This window comes from Phoenix dactylifera, chromosome 2, assembly GCF_051530095.1.
Source record: "Phoenix dactylifera cultivar Ajwa chromosome 2, Ajwa_hap1_PhDact_Kaust_v1.1, whole genome shotgun sequence".
NCBI lineage: Eukaryota > Viridiplantae > Streptophyta > Magnoliopsida > Arecales > Arecaceae > Phoenix > Phoenix dactylifera.
Genome location: NC_143191.1, coordinates 16407626 through 16424729, shown reverse-complemented (window position 1 = coordinate 16424729; position 17104 = coordinate 16407626). Strand labels below are relative to the sequence as shown.

At 38.6% G+C, this 17104-nt stretch overlaps 1 protein-coding gene across 1 annotated transcript; it reads left to right on the top strand.

Moving 5' to 3' along the window:
• The first annotated feature begins 135 nt into the window (after positions 1-135).
• Positions 136-17080, top strand: LOC103719243 (uncharacterized). Its single transcript, XM_008808391.6, has 3 exons — positions 136-515; positions 15023-15350; positions 16744-17080. Exons 1-3 carry the CDS (start codon positions 368-370, stop codon positions 16946-16948), a joined length of 681 nt encoding a protein of 226 aa, XP_008806613.4. The 5' UTR covers positions 136-367; the 3' UTR covers positions 16949-17080.
• The last annotated feature ends 24 nt before the right edge of the window (positions 17081-17104 follow it).

Sequence of the window (17104 nt, the reverse complement as noted above, 5' to 3'; positions counted from 1 at the left end):
TTAGGATTATTTTGAAATTGAAAAACTGAAAAAAAAAGCTAGTTTATATAGAAATAAGGATAAATTAATTTTTAATTAATTATCTTATGTCACAATGGCTGGTAAAAGCCGGCATGATCACTGTTTTCATATCCATCATCCAAGCGGATTTGGAAAAATAACAGCAGAATTGGAATATATTGGTATTACTGAAACATCTCGCGGTCTTACCCTCTCACTTTCTGCCACACCTTACCCGTTTCCTAATTTCTTCCTCCAAAACTTGGATCTTTCAATACCCTAACCACTCAATCCTTCAAAAATCCCAATCTTTCGAGCAGATCTCTTGATGGGAGAGGATCTATAGATCTCGGCGTCGTCGGCGGAAATGGGAGGCTTCACCGCCGAGGATCTCTCCACGATCGGCGGGATCGCCACCGTCTCGCTCCTCCACTCCTTCATCCCGACGCATTGGCTCCCTTTCTCCATCGTCGGCCGCGCCCAGAAGTGGACCCTCTCCAGGACTCTCCTCGTCAGTGAGTCCTCCTACTTCTACTTCTCTTATAAGAAAAACCCGATCTTTATCTATTAGTTTCTTCGATTCCGTGAATTTGTTAGTAGATTTCTGGTTAATAGCTGAGAAATTGACGTCATTGCAATCTAGTTTTGCGTTGCTCGATCTAGAGATTTATAATCTGGAAGAACTTTGTATCTTTGGTGATGGATTTGGAAATTAGATCGTCTAAATCTCCAGCATTTCGTTTCTCGCTGATCATGAGAACCTAAACTATGTTCCTAAAACAGGTGAATTAAGTACAAGAAGATGTGCTATTTGGACTACTTTTGGTTGCTTTGAATTATATTATGGATATTAAGCATTGGAGCTAGATGTCCAGCTCGTTTAAAGTTTGTTATAATTAAATATGAATGCTATTGCTGGCTTCAATTTCCAAATACATTATAATGTTTAGTCCCAAAATACAGATTTATGTTTGGGAGTCTCTTTTGGTATGGAGTAACAATGTTTAAAGAGAACAATGTATAGGATAAATTTAGTATACTAAGGCATGCTTGATTGTGGAAATCCAGAGTAATATGTTACCATGCCATTCATATGTCATTGGATGGTGGAATAAAAGGACCATCATGCATAATGGTGCTAAGCATAACTGATGCAGGAGCATGGGCCCAAGTTGGAGGCGCGTGTGGTGATTGAGTTCTTTCCTTGGGTAAGCACCAAATCACATTGGGTCCACAAAGTTCCAGCAATAAATTATAGTGGGTCCAGGTTTTCAGCATCAAGTCACATTGGGTTTAGTTGTCCCAACGCCTGATTTAATTGAGTCCAAGGCATTGGAGGGTCTTGATTTAATTTAGGAATTGAGTGGTTGAGTTTATGTGTGAGAGGATTGAGTTCGTGTGAGAAAAAATTAAGTTCAAGTTGTGGTGTGATTGAGTCCATGTAATAAGTGATTTAACTTCACAATGGGTTAGTGTCTTCGATGCCTAATTAGATTGAGTCCAAGGCGTCGAGTAGGTCATTGATTAATTAGGAGTGGCCACATGTCATTTGGGATAGAGTCCTAAGGAGTTGGATTTGATTTCATGCTGCAAGATGGAGTCCCACTTGAAGAAGACTCTTGCTTGCGGCTGAAATTTCCTTCCTATTCTCCCTTCCTCACGCCAAGAAGAGCTTCCACGTGTGGCTAAGCTTCAATTGGCAAGTTGTCTAGGTGATCAATTAGGAGATTTGAATTTTAAAAAGAATCCTTATGTGGATAGGAGTCCAAATAAAATTCTCGTTGTAATTTTTATCTTTGCCAACCTCCCTCTCTATATAAGGGAAGGTATGAAGAATGAAATCAGAATTTTGGTGTTTGGAAAAAAAAATCTTTCCTTGTTTACGTGAAGAGAGACTCTTCCCCTCTTTGGTGCGACACCAATTGGCTGGAGGAGAGGTGGGATGCCTCTCCCCCTTCACGCCTTCAAGTGAGTGGTTTGGATGAGACTTCTATAACTAACTCATTCTTATCCTTATCTTCTTGGATCCACACCTCCCCCTCCTTGTGTACGCCATCTGACTTGCCACATCAGCCACCAACGAATCCCCTCACGTTCCCTTTGGAGTCCCATTCAATTAAAAGTCCAACCAATCTCATGTCAGCCTACATGCAATTGATCTAACCAATTTTAGCCACCCACTAAAATTGGTGTCCAATTTTAGTCAATTGGTTGATTTCCCTCGAACCCAATCTAGTCCAACCAGCAACCCATCTTCTTCCTCCTCCCTTCCACCAACAAAGAATCCTAGCCGCCATTGACAAGGAAGGAAGAAAAAAAAAAGAAAAAAAAATTTTCTGCAACCCACCCCAACTGCGTCAATAACCAAGTATTCCGGAAGGTCTGCAACCTCAAATAACTGATTTGATTAATAGAATGTCTTTTATTTATCATAACAAATACCTTTTGCAAATTTACTTTCATATTTTGATGGTTGTTGAAAGAGGACTTTATACAAAACGGTCATTCTGAACATGAAAAAAAAAAAGAAACAGCCATAATTATAATAATTAATATATAATAAATTTTAAATATTTAAATTTGTAAGCATGCTTCCGAGATGCTTCCACCCCTTAACCTATTGAACCTTGCATTCCCCACAGTCTCACGCATGTCCGCACCCGCACTCACACCTGCATTAGCTACTTAGGGTTCATATGTTTGAGTTGGAATTGCCAGCCTCATGCATGTGGTGTCAAGTGGATCATAAAAGATGACATCAACATGAGTAAGACTTTTGACAACATGAGCAGTCACGGCATTGGTTGTATTGTTGTTTCGGTTGGATAGATTGAAATTTATCATAATCTCATCAGGACAATTGAAGACTGCAAGTTTTCAGACAATCTTTGGCTGTTGTAAATACAAACACCAATATTTGAAGGTTTTGGTCATATCTCAAAACTTATGATTCACCCCTTGTTAGATTTTCAGATCCATCAATGTATGCCATTGGAGATAGTCTAATCATTGATCAAGAACTACCAGTATCATCATCGGACAATCTGATTGCAAGGAAGTTAGTACTTGATCTTGTAATCAAATTTGGGAGATTCCATGGTGGGATCTGATGAGTTGTAGGTCGATAACTACTTTTTTTTATCATTTTTTCTCTTTGGATTTTAGTTACAGGCATAACATTTTTGGTGTTGCCAGTTGAGATCCAAGCATTCCTTTTAGCTAATTACATATGAGCTTGGATTGTCTCAATGCTAGGCATCTTATAGATTATCAGAAACATAAGACTTTAGGCCAAGTTATCATGGCCTGAAAAAGCTAAAGTGGAGTTAAGGACATGAGCACTTTGATTAGTCATAAATTTGTTCTAAGATTAGGATTGGTTTGCTTAAATTAATGCTTCGGATTAAGTATTGCCCAATTTTATATCCTGTTGATGAGGAGGCAATGCAATATGAATAATAATGTTACTTCTGTTCTTTTTCTTCTTCCATATCTCAGTTTGTCTTCTTTATGTTTTCCTTCTTATGCTGGGGCTTGAGGTATGCCGTTGAGAAGAAAGATTGTTCAAACTTCAAATCATAGTAATCGATCCATATGCAGATTTTCTGTAAATTGAAATTTACTGTAAAATATTTAGATCTGAAAATAATTTAAGATTGTACAAAGTTTTACAGATGTGATCATGCCAGTCTTGGTTGCTCCAAATAACCATTCTTTATCAAATGAGAATTTTTTGGTGTTGTTCAATGCACCTTTTAATAGTAGTCGCTGCATAAAGAGTTTCTATCACCCCTATGATACTGAAAATGGAAATGATGCTCTAGTTCTCCTAGCTTCCCCTTTTATTCCATGGTCCTTTGCTCCACTATTGTGTCTCTATCTAGCCTCTGTGAATTCCTAGAATTATATCCAAAGCCTTCAGAAAGCAACAAGGTATACTCTCTTTGATTATTCTAATTGTGTGCAGTTGATACCCAAATAACGGCAACACAAGAAAGTCAACATAAAACTGCATGAATATGTTGGCACTGCAAATTCATAGTCCAATAAAGAAAAGGACAGTCAAATAAGGTAAATTAGAAATAGAAAAATAAATTGGAATGAGGGTGAGCCTTGGCGCAATGGTAAGGTTCCACCATATGACTTAGAGATTATAGGTTCAAAAAACAAGGAAACAACCTCTGAGGTAAAGCAACATATTTCGTACTTCTGATCCTCCCCAGATCCTGTAATGGTGGGAGCCTCGTGTGTTTGATTGCCCCACTTAAAAATAAATGGGAATGCCAAAAGCACCTCCATTTTCATTTACTACTAAATTGGAATATAAGGAACATAAAGTAATTTTTTTAAAAAGAAAGTCTTCCTGTACTAGATTATATATGAAACAAAATATTAAAAATATTTGAAGTTCTATAGTTAATTAAAATTCATTAATCATCTTTCATATACCATTCTTAATAAAAAGAAAAAAAATTGAAAAGTAAGAAAGCTCTCCCAATTTCTAAGAAAACTAAAGGGGTTCTAGTGAATACAGCATGGTCAGAAGAAAAAAATGCTCGCAACAATCCGGATTTGAACCACAAAGGGATTGGATTAATAACAATTTATCATCGACTTTTTGTTGTTAGTAATGCTTTTTTATTGTTATATTGTTTGTTTTCTTACGTCATATGTTTCGTATATAATTAGCAACCCATTTTTTTACATACTTTTTATGATGTATAATTTTAGGTTGTTTCTGATTTGATTCAATCTGAAAATATTTTTTCAACCTGATTTGGTACAACTGAAGTGGTAGTTGATCGGGCTTGGGTTCCTAGGTCCAACTTGATCAAAATTTAGATTAGTTTTTGATTCTACAAAAACTAGATCCAGGTAGGTGCCCATAATCCTAGCTCTGGATGGTTGGAAATTTGTGATCATGCATACACACACACAAACACACACACACATACACACATATTTTAATCATTGATAGGATTAATTGAGCTCTTAATGGAAATTATAGATCAGCATGACTTTTTCTCCTTTTTTTTCTTTTTAAGTCTCATTACTAGGTGCATGTCTGGATGACTAACTGTAATGCATAAATTGGTATGTTAGCTAAGATCATGTCATAAGAAATTTATAGGATGAGGAGAAAAGAGATTTGTAATGTATGAGATTTGTAATGTATCTCCTTGACAAGCCATTAAGGGAATTCTATGATGTAGAATAAACACCATCCCCACCATATGTAGCAAGAGACTCTTGTCTACTAAACATTTTGTTTAAGAACAATGTAGACAAGTAGCAAACTTCACTTTTGGTCTTCCTTGTTGGAGGACCTTAACAGAACTTAGTGGGGAAGGATATCCTATGCTAGTTGATGGGCCAAACAACAAGCAAGAGATATGTTAATACAAATGGTGTAGGACAGCCTTGATTAGTAAAAATTCAGGGATGCTTAATAGGTTGTTTTGGGCTAAAAAAGGTAGGGAATTTGTGTAAGAAGCTAAAGTTTGTGTTGGTATATGGATGGGAAGTGATTTGGGTGCAGGGACAAAAAAAATGAAGTTTTGAGGGTTTTGTGTTGGCCGGAAAAAAGAAAAAAGGGAATAAAATTTTTGTTTGTTTTGTGAATCTAAAAGCTAATTGATGGATGGGTGGCTATGGGTTTGTTGCTTTTGGTTGCTAGGCTTTAATGGGGATGGAATTAGATCCGAATTTGAGGTTTTAGGGTGTTGTAATTAAAGAAAAGAAAGCATAATTACCTAGGAAAAAGCTCTGAAATTTTTTATTGTCTTTATAATTAGAGATTATAGCCCTATTTATAGAGTTCTAGTCAAGGTTTGCAATCTCGGTACCGGGTACCGTATCGATACTTTATCGATTTGGTATGGTATGGTATGCACCTTGTATTGTAATTGCTCTGTAACCAATTTTCTCTATTTTTATCTTGGTATGCCTCAATACAGGTCGATACGCTTCGGTATGGGCTGGTATACACTTTGGTACATCTTGGTACGCCTCTGCACGGGGCGGTACGCCTCGATACGAGGTGGTATGGTGCTTGTCATGACTCGAAGTTGAATTTTGTACTAGTTTCCTCCAAGTACGGTACGGTATTTTTCGTATTAAGCAGTTCGGTACGACAAATCATGGTTCTAGTTCTTCTACTCCTAGTAGGACTTGGATTCCAAGTAACAATTTTGTAATTTTAACTAATAAAACCCCACTAAAGAGCATAAATAAACCTCCAAAACATAAATAGATCTAAAATATAACCGATAAGCCTTATAACAGCCCATGTCTAGAAAATATGAAAAATTACAAAAGTACTCCTGACCAAGATATGTCGAACCATTCGGTTCACCCCATACCGAACCAAACTGGTGAAAAACTTAGTCGGTTCGGCCCTAAATTTCGAAATCCTCCTCGAATCGCTCTGAACTGCTCCGAATTGTTCCGAACCGGGCGGTTCGGAGCTCAACCGGTGGGAACCGCGTGGTTCGCACCGTTTTGAACCGGTTTGGGCCACCTACCTGTTTAAAAGGCTTGAATTATGGTCTATTGAATCGGGGTGAACTACTCTGTACCGAACTAGTAGCCGACCGGTATGAGTTCCAATATTGGTTCGGTGGACCTTGTTCCTGACTCTATAAACTTACAAAATATTCATAAAACTGAACCAACATTATAGTGCAGCTGAAAAACATAAAATTAAGATTCTATAGTGACTAGTTAGCTTGGAGCAAGGTCCTTATCACTAACATATGTTAAATCAAAGCTTAAGCATTAGAACTTGACTCAGGATGTGTTTTATAGGTCTCAATGGTTGCTACCAACATCCTCCATCATCTCTCCCTGGGTTGAGATGACTCGACTCCAGTAAGATAAAAGCATGGAATCTATCATAAAGATTAGGATCAAGCTTTTTGAGCTCTTCATATGTGATCCATGTATACTTCAAAAGCGGACATCCTCTCCATTTTACACTATACTTTTGGTGGCCACCCCCCCCCCCCCCCTTTGTCGAATCACTTGATGGTCAATGATGTCTTCAATCTCCTTCAATCGTGGGGCTAGTGGAAGTCTAGCAATGGAGGTGTCATGTTGTGTAGCACGTCATGGTCTGGATACAAAGTGAGATCTTCAACATTAAAGATATTACAAATTCCCATTTCTTCAGGCAAGTTAAAGATATAAGCATTAGAGCTGATTTTCTTAAGAATCTTATAGGGACCAGCACTCTTTGAATCAAGTTTCTTGTACGTACCCTTAGGATAACATTCAGGTCTAAGTTGCACCATAACCATGTCTCCTTTGAATTCAACAAATCATCTCCTCAAATTAGTATGTGCTTTATAGCCTTCTTTGCTCAAAGCAATCTTTCTTCGAACTTTATCATGTAGCTCACTAATATGCTTGGCAAAAATTTCAGCTCCTAGGACGTGCCTCAACAGGTAAAAGTACCAAATCAATTGGCTTCCTCGGAATTGAACCTGTTACAATCTCAAAGGGACTACGACTTGTAGTTTGATTTATTCAATTGTTATAAGCAAATTCAGCCAAAAGAAGAACTTGATCTCAATTATTAACATGATTATCAATACAACAATGAAACAAATCAGCCAAACTCTTATTAACAACTTCTATTTGACCATCGGTTTGTGGATGAATGGAAGAAGAAAATTGTAGCTTCGTTTTCTGCATCTTCCGTAAAGTGCTCTAAAAGTAACTCATGAATTTGACATCACAATAAAACACATTAGTCTTAGGCAGCCCAAGTAGACGAACAACTTCCTTATAGTAGAGTTTAGCAATATCGAAAGCATCGGAAGTCTTCGAACAAAGAATGAAGTGAGCCATTTCAGAATAGCGATCCACAACCACAAGGATAGAATCATGACCTCTAAGGGTCTTTGGCAACCCAAGGACAAAGTCCATGCTTAGATCTTGCCAAGGCTCATGTGGCAAAGGTAATAGTGTGTACAAACCTGTATTTTTCTTTGAAATTTGTCAAGTCTAATATCGTGAGACAATTCTTGCAACATCTTACATCAAACTAGACACTATAGAAATGGTCCTTAACCATTGCAATGATTTTATCTCTTCCAAAAAGACTAGCCATCCCACCAGAATGTAAATCTCTAATGACTTCTTCACATAGGGAAGTATTAGGCAAGCGAAGGCAAGTTCCTTTGAAAAGATACCCATCATGCAAAGAAAAATCTGAATGGTCAGCATGTTGTCCAGCCATCAAATCAGCATGTATGAGGCCAAAATCCTTGCAAGTAAAATAGCCTTTCTTAAGCAAATCAAAGCCCACAACTTGGACAGCAATAGAAGAAAGAATTAGTGCCGCTCGACCCACTACACGGTTGAGAGCATCAACTGGTTTGTTCTCATTTCCAGCTTTATGCTTAATAACAAAAGCATATTCTTGTAAGAAAGAAACCCACTTGCCATGGAAATAGCTCAATTTCCTTTGAGAGTTGATGTATTTGAGAGCTTCATGGTCGGAATACAATACAAACCCTTTAGGAATAAGATAATGTCACGAATACTGAAGTGCTTGAACTATAGTATAGAATTATTTACCATATGTTGAATGCTTTTGCTTATTTACATTCATCTCCTTGCTAAAATAAGTAACCGGATAGCTTTCTTGACTAAGTACACCTCCTATACCAACATGTGATGCATCACAAGACACCACAAACACCTTAGAAAAATCTAGAAGCGCAAAACAGGTGCTTCAATCATCCTTAACTTCTTCAAATGCCTTTGTTGCTACTGTGGTCCAAACAAACTGTACTTTCTTCATGTAGTTAGTGATTGGAGACATTATAGTATTGAAATATTTGATGAAATGCTATAAAATATAGCTAACCCATGAAAACTTCGAAATAAATGCAAAGTAGAAGGAATAGGCCACTCTTGAATAGCTTTGATTTTTTCCGGATCAACCTCCACTCTTTTAGAAGAAACAACAAAGCCCAAAAAGATAACACTTGAAGTCATGAATGAACACTTTTTCAAATTTATGTAAAGCTACTCTTAGCAAAGAACTCTCATAACTTGTTGTAGATGAGAGATGTACTCCTTTTTGGTCATGCTGTATATCAAAATATCATAAGAAAACAACCACATAGTGTCCGATAAAGGGCTGTTATATATGAGTCGTGAAGTGCATGAATTTGCAAGGGGTATTAGATATGCCAAAAGGCATGACCAGCCACTCATAGAGGCTATCCTTGGTCTTAAAAGCTGTCTTTTATTCATGTCCAGGCCTTTTGCGGATTTGATGATAGCCACTCTTCAAATCTATCCTTTAAAAAGATAATAGAACCACCCATAACATCCAACATGTAGGCTATTCTTCTTGGACATTGATAACCCCATGTGACCAGGCTCTCCACACTTAAAAACAAATGTTCTTGTTATCCTTCCCATTAGGTCTATTAGTCAGAACTGCTTTGTATTTAGAATCAGCCTCATAAAAAGAAGAAGGCTTAGACCTATTGGAATGATTGAAAGATTGTGAAGGTGCTAATTTCATGCTACAATTTGCATCATTAGATCTCTTAGCTGTAGCCTCCCCCAGCTTGAGACCTGATTTTTCTAGTGATAAAGAATCTCAAATACTCCTCCCTATCTAGAGCTACTTGGAATGTATGGTGGTCTGCCGTACTGGCCCATACCGGCCGGTATGTACCAGTACCATCCTGAACCGGTACCAGATCAGTGTGGAATCCAGTACCGGAGCTTTTCATTGGAGAACCGGTACGGGACCGGTGCGAGATCGGTACGGGCCGGTACGAGACCTGTACGGGTCGGTACGAGACCGGTATGGGTCGGTACGTGACCGGTACGGGATCGGTACGGACCAGTACGGGACCGGTATGTGAAATCCCAAAAGTCGGCTATTTAACGGGATCGCAGGACCAGTACCGGCCGATACGGGGCCGGTACTGCCCACCACCGGTACGCCGACCGGTACCGGTACAGCGGACCTTGCTCCACACTATAAATTGGCTGTCGAATTAATTCTCTCCTTGTTCATCCCTTAAACCATCCGTAAGTCTAGCAAACTTTTGGTGGGGATCCTCCACAACTTGGCACCTAGTCTTCAGTTCATCAAACCTTTGTGTATACTCTACCACTGACATGTTTCCCTGTTTCAAAATCACTAGTTGTTCGCACAATTTATCATGATAATTTGCAGGCATATATTTTTGATGAAGCTTGGCTTTCATCTCTAATTATGTGCTTGTTGGTGGCTTCTCCAATCTCCTAATATCACTGTCAATACCAGTCCAAATTTTTCCTAAGACTACTAGTTTCATTTGGCCAAATCTCACTCTTCGCTCATCAGTTATGTCATAACAATCAAGATACTCCTCAATAGAATCCAACCAATCGGAGAATATTGTAGGATCAAGCCTTCGTTCAAAATCTGGAATCTGCATCCTAACTTTCTTTGTGACATCACCAGCTGTATCATATGGTTCATAGTAAGCTCTTTCCAAAAATTCTCAAGCCCACTTAAGATTAAGATTTGATGAGCTCCTTGGACATGAACAGCTCTCAAATTACATCTCTGGGGAGGATTTTCTTTCTGGTTTTCAAGCTTATTCTCTTGATTTTCAGCATTATTATTACTTTAGGATGTTTCTCTTGAGCATCAGCCATCGGGTTGCAACTAGGTTGAGAAAACCAGCTTTCAATGTCATTCAGTCGAGCACTTATCCCATCTAGCTGCTCCATGGTTCTGAACAGCATATCATCTCATTGGGTATGTGTTAGTTTTCACCGAAAAGACCTTCCCATATGTGTCAACATGTTGCGAACTTCAGCTCTGTTACCAAACTGGTATGGGACAGCCTTAGGAAAATTCAGGGATGCCTAACAGGCTAAAAAAGGTAGGGAATTTATGTAAGAAATTTGGTTTGTGTCAGTATATGGATGGGAAGCGATTGGGGTATAAGGTAGGGTTAAAAAGATGAAGTTTTAAGGGTTTTATGTGATCTGGAAAAAAGAAAAATAGGGATAAAAATATTGTTTGTTTTGTGAATCTGAAGGCTAATTGATGGATGGGTGGCTACAGGTTTGTTGCTTTTGGTTGCTAAGGTTTAGCGGGGTGGAATCAGATCTAAATTTGAGATTTTAGGTTGCTGTAATTAAAGAAAAAGAACAAGAAAAGAGAGATTTTCTAGAAATCATTCCTAGAATCTCATAGCTATCACACCTAGGGTTAGAATTGCATCACACAATTCTAAAAGAAAGCGTAATTGCTTAGGAAAAATCTCTGAAATTTTTTATGGCCTTCATAATGAGATATTACAGCCCTATTTATGGAGTTCTAATACTCCTACTCCTACTAGGATTTAGACTCTAAATAATAAATCTATAATTTTCACTGATAAGACCCCACTAAAGACCATAAATAAAGCTCCAAAACATAGATCTAAAATATGATCCATGAGCCCTATAAGATAGCCCATGTCCAGAAAATATGGAAAATTAGAAAAATACTACTGACTCTACAAACTTAGGAAAACATTCATAAAACTAAACTAGCATTACGTTACTGCTGAAATATATAAATTAAGATTCTATAATGACTAGGTAACCTTAAGCAAGATCCCAAGAGGGCCCCATATCATCCAGCATATTCCAAATCAAGGCTTGAGCCTTAAGACACCTTTTATAGGTCTTTAGTGGCTGCTGCCAGCATCCTCCATCAAAAAGTTATAAACATGCCCTACTGTTGGGATCTTACCCTATTTTTGTCTTTTTTACTGGAATATTTTGAACGCGCATAGGAAGGAAACATGTCCTAGCAAGGATGCAACTAACCACCACTTTTCATTTGTTGTTGGAGCAAGAGTTTCTATAAACACCCTTGATTGGTTGGATGGAATTTGTCTTTCCTCACTGGGTTATGTCAGATTAAGATGTGAAAGACACAACATATGGAACAGATAGATGAAAAGCAACAGTCATTCTGTCACTGTGTAGTAGTATAGATGTATGTGACCCATATAGATGCATATAACCCAAATTCTCTTTCTCATGCCAAATAACCTTTCTTTTTTATAGGACTGTGGAAGCGTACTACTTTTTCCATCTCATATACATTTCCCTATTGATAGTTGACATGCAACTTAAATGTTATGTAGAATTTCCAATGTACAAGATTAATTGGATAGTGAGGGAAGTTGGAATTTCATAGCTTAAAAGGAAGTAGTGGGTACATTAGCAGGAGCAGGAATGAACTTAGATGGTGGAAACTATAGGAATTTTGCTCGTAGATTTAAATGGCACAGGAAAATAGACAGGGAACCAGATCTAGTTTCCCTAATATAGAAAATGATCCTTCTAAATTCCATTGCCGTCTAGAACTGAAAGTCTTCCTAGAGTTGATCGTTTAGACAAATAGATCGTTGATGCTTGCTAAATTTCTAAGGCTGTATGACTAGAAATGTTGGCCTAATTACAAAGGTTAACCAATGCCTGTTTATCAATAAGTCTTTCATTGTGTTAAGGCATTGATGGTTCTCCAAAGACTTGATTCTGTATCTTTATTTGATCTTCTTTTAGATTGGTGGCCGGGGGACTAATGGTGCTAAAACTACACATAATACCTTCTTAATGGCATATGGTTTGTTGTGTACATAAATGCCAAATTACCAACCTTCTGGATTTCTGGAAATTTGAACAGAAAAACAGTAGATCTAGATATTTAAATAATGTTTTATTGATATTTATCCAATTGCCTATGAAATGAGGCCTTGATGGTTTATTTATGTTGACATATGTCTGCTGGGTGTCTTTTCAAGCTCAGAGGATTATTATGATTTTTGAAATATCTGGAAATCTGTCAAATTTTTATATTCTCCCTTTGAGGACATTTGCTAAGTCAAGTTGAACTAGCTAAAAAAGGCTCTTCCATATTGCTCAATTCCTTGATTGGTATTATATCCTATTGTCACGGCCCTAGTCTGGGGCGCACGATATGCGCGCCCGGATGGGCGCACGGCCTGGTATTCGGGGCATCAGGTGGATGAAGTTGAGACGCGTGGCACAGTGGACCTAGGCGCACGAATGGGCGTGCGGCATGAGGTCTTGGCACGTGAGGCGCGCGAGCATGCGCGGGCGTGTGCAAGGTGCGCGGGGCTTGCGGACATGCGCGGGTGTGCGCAAGTTTTGGCACGGCATGTGCGCGGGCGTTGGATGCGCACAAGTGGGAGAGCACGAGCAACTACATGGCTGGACGGCTAAGGCATGGTGAGCCTTGGCAACGTGCTGAAATGTGCGCAGGACATGAGCGTGCGCAGCCGGTTTGGTGCGCAGCATGAACTTGCTGGGGATATGTGCAGCAACCGCATGTAGGGAGACGGCCGAAGCATTACAGCACGATGCTCGGCAAGGCAGCAAGCGGCGGAGCTTGTGTGCGCGGGAGAAAGCTAACCAAGTGGACTGCTGGGTGGACTGCAACAATAGCAGGTTGCTGAATTGCAGTGGACAGCAAACACCCATAAAGACAGCCGGACTTTGGGCAGCAGCTTGGAAGCCAACGTGGCAACCAATTGGGATGCTGATTAGGCGCTGATGTCGCGACTTTGGCTAGAGGTTATGCTGGGTCAAAAGGTGGTTGAAATTCTATTGGGCTGAACCAGAATTTTGGTTGGCTAACTAGAAGTGGTTGAAGTGGTTATGTTGGTTAGCTTATGTGGCACCTAGCTGGAGCTTAGGTGGCTGAAGCTTCTTCAGGAAGATTGGAGCTTCACCAACTCTATATATAGGGCATTGTAGCTCTCATTTGGGCAGGACTCCAGAGAGAACTCTAGAGAGAAGTGAAGTTGGGTCCCTAGTGTGCTACTCTTTGAGTGAGAAAGAGAGCTTGAGAGGGGTTGTTCAAGAGTTGGTCCTAGAGTGAGAGGAAGAGCCAAGTGTGGGCTCGAGTTCACTTGTAAGGAGCTCTTAAGTGGAGTTTCCAAAAGGGAAGTGAGGTGTCCAAAAGTTTTGTAACCTTTCTTAGTTCAATGAAAGGAGATTCTCCCGTTTCTCTCCATCCTGGTGTTTGGTTATGAAATGTTTGCATGAAGGATGATCTGGTCTTGGTGAAGAGTGTTAGATCAAGTGCATAGAAGGGAGACAGAACCTCTACACGCTTTCGGGCATTGGGAAGGCTGGCTAAGTCCGAGACTTAGCGCCGCACCGAGAGGGATTAAGCTAAAAATTTGTGAGCAGATTTCTACCTGGTGATAGAAAAACAGTAGATCTAGATATTTAAATAATGTTTTATTGATTTTTATCCAATTGCTTATGAAATGAGGCCTTGATGGTTTATTTATGTCGACATATGTCTGCTGGGTGTCTTTTCAAGCTCAGAGGATTATTATGATTTTTGAAATATCTGGACATCTGTCAAATTTTTATATTCTCCCTTTGAGGACATTTGCTAAGTCAAGTTGAACTAGCTAAAAAAGGCTCTTCCATATTTGCTCAATTCCTTGATTGGTATTATATCCTACCATTTCCAGAACTCTTCTAACGGTGTAAATACTGTGGATATGGATATGCAACAGATATGCATGTACCTCTCCATATACAAGTATCTAATTGTATATGTTCTTCGTATTGTATTTCTTATATTGAGTAATTCCACCAAATTGCTGCTTCTGAATTTTTTTAATTTTTTGGCAGATACATCTCAGACATCCGTATTTGTGCCTCCATTCAGCACTTTCTTTTTCATCCTTTATGTTGTAGGTTTTGTGAGGCTAATTTTGGATGTTCCTTGGAGAAGTAATATTATGTATGACATTCACATGATTCTTATGTATATAATTTTATATTATTTTGCTCAACATTGTTGTTATTTCTCTTGGTTCTGTTATCTTTTTTGCCAAACTATGAAATGGATTTAAGCCGACCCTAAATAGTTTGGGACAAGGTTTGGTGCTTCTGATGGTTATAGTTCTTTTTTCTTACTTCCAAGTGCACTAATGAAACCTCATCAACCTTACAGCGGCATTTGGAGCCGTGTTGCATGTAATTTCAACCTCTCTTCTTGGCATGACTGCAATCACCATGGCAAACACTATTGCTGGGGAGGAAACAGTGCACAGACTTGCTTCCCTCTTGCTCATACTTCTTGGAGGAAGTTATGTCGTCCTGTTTGCACTCGGAAAGGGAGGCCATAGCCACGCCCATAATCATTCCATGGAGAAGATGGCTGTGGCAGGGCTTATACTCGTACCAGCATTGTCTCCTTGTGCAACAACACTTCCTGTCTTCCTTGCAGTTGGTAACTCATCCTCTATGATGATTCTTGCCATCATTGTGCTACTATTCAGGTACGCTGTTTTGTTTCTTGTAATTTGATCTTGCTAACTGAAGGCAAGTGATGAAAATGTATTAGGTGCTTTACAACTTCTAAATTGTAGGGGAAATAATTAGTAAGTAGCTGGTATGCTTTCATATAAGCAATTAAGGGGTGCATAGATTCTACAGCATGCAATGGAGAAATAAATTCTAGTTGGGCTGGTAGTCTTAGAAACAGAGAGGCAGAAGGGAAAAATCATTGAGAGGATGTAGATGCTTTAGACACTAAAATATTATGACACCATTGAATCACCTTAGTAGAAAAATTATCTTGTACTTGACGAAGATGTTGGAAGTTTAACACATTTCTTCATCCAGACACTCTTATTGTAGTATAGGAAGTAGTTAATTTGTTTGATTGTTGATAGCATGTTGGATGGTCTGGTTAGTGTTGCTAACTTGCAATTGTTTTAACATCTTGGCTTTTGATTATTTCATATTTTATCTAAATATGATTAATGGGGCTGTACTGGAACAGGTTGGCATAAGATGACAGTTGCAGAATATGAGGCTATGGAATATGGATGAATGTAGTATTTTTTACTGAAGTATTAATGCTATTAAGGTTTGGATTTTGCATTCTGACATTGTTGATCTAGAATGTGTTTACAAATAAAGGGGATTTCAAAAGCATGCAATATTTAACAAGTGTATCAAAGGAGCAAGGTAATTGTATATTATTTTTAAAATAGCAATGCTAAAACGATGAACAACCCTCAGCCTGTATGAAATGGGGTTAAACTCCCAAAATTTCTGCCTTTAAGGCAGCCTGCTGCCCTGGCATGGTCCTTCAAGCCTGACTTTGGTTACTCTGATTCAATGCCATATCATTTTTGTTCGGAAATGCTAATTTGGCTGTTCCAAGTGATGAAATAATAAGTCTCTGAGTATTTTTTTCAGAACAAATTGTGGACAGTATGAAACAATCTGTTGTTTCTGCTCAGAAGTGTGAGAACATTTTCCTGTTCAGTGATTGTGCTTGTCTTGTGGGTGAAGCATCTTAGTTTTGTGCTGCTATATATGCGGTTCTTTCTTTCCTTATATTGGCTTGCACATATAGCATTAACTCCTCAAATTTTAGGTTGTTAGTAGAATCTCTCAAAATTGTGGCAGATCAGAGCCACCAACCTTGGAATATAGAGACGTGAGAATGAAAATTGTCAGAATAAGGGGAGTGAATCCACAATACATAATATGGCAGTTGTTTCATATGCTAGAAATTGATTCCACTTTACAGGGTAGAGCACTTCAATAGAGATTAATTTCCTTAACAAGGTAGAACACTTAAATCTGGCTAGACTTATTTAATTTTTTGTTTTGTTATGAGTGTTTAATGTATGCAAGTTTTTGTCTGTGGATCTGCAGTACTACAACTGTGATGACCTCATTGGTAGCTCTCTCATTCTATGGTGCCAGCCACATCAAGTTTCACTGGGTGGAACGCTATGATAAGCTTCTTGTTGGGTCAGTGTTGTGCCTGGTTGGAATACTAACATTTGTTTTCCATCATCACGATGGTGAGGTGCATCCCACTGGAGAGCATTTGCATAGAAAAATTATTGGTTTATGATAGTTGATTGTGCTTTGTAATTGTCATTATGCTCTGTATCAGTGAATTTGGGGTTGTGGCAATTTAGTCAACAATGTGGAGAAATCATATGAAATTAAAAAAAAAAATCAGACGAATGGCTGCCTTTTATTATGGTATGACCACATGTGATTTATA

Coding starts and splice junctions, on each gene's coding strand:
- LOC103719243 (XM_008808391.6), top strand. CDS start 368: ATGGGAGGCTTCACCGCCGAGGATCTCTCCACGATCGGCGGGATCGCC. Junction 516..15,022: donor CTCCAGGACTCTCCTCGTCA/GTGAGTCCTCCT, acceptor TCAACCTTACAG/CGGCATTTGGAGCCGTGTTG. Junction 15,351..16,743: donor ATCATTGTGCTACTATTCAG/GTACGCTGTTTT, acceptor GTGGATCTGCAG/TACTACAACTGTGATGACCT.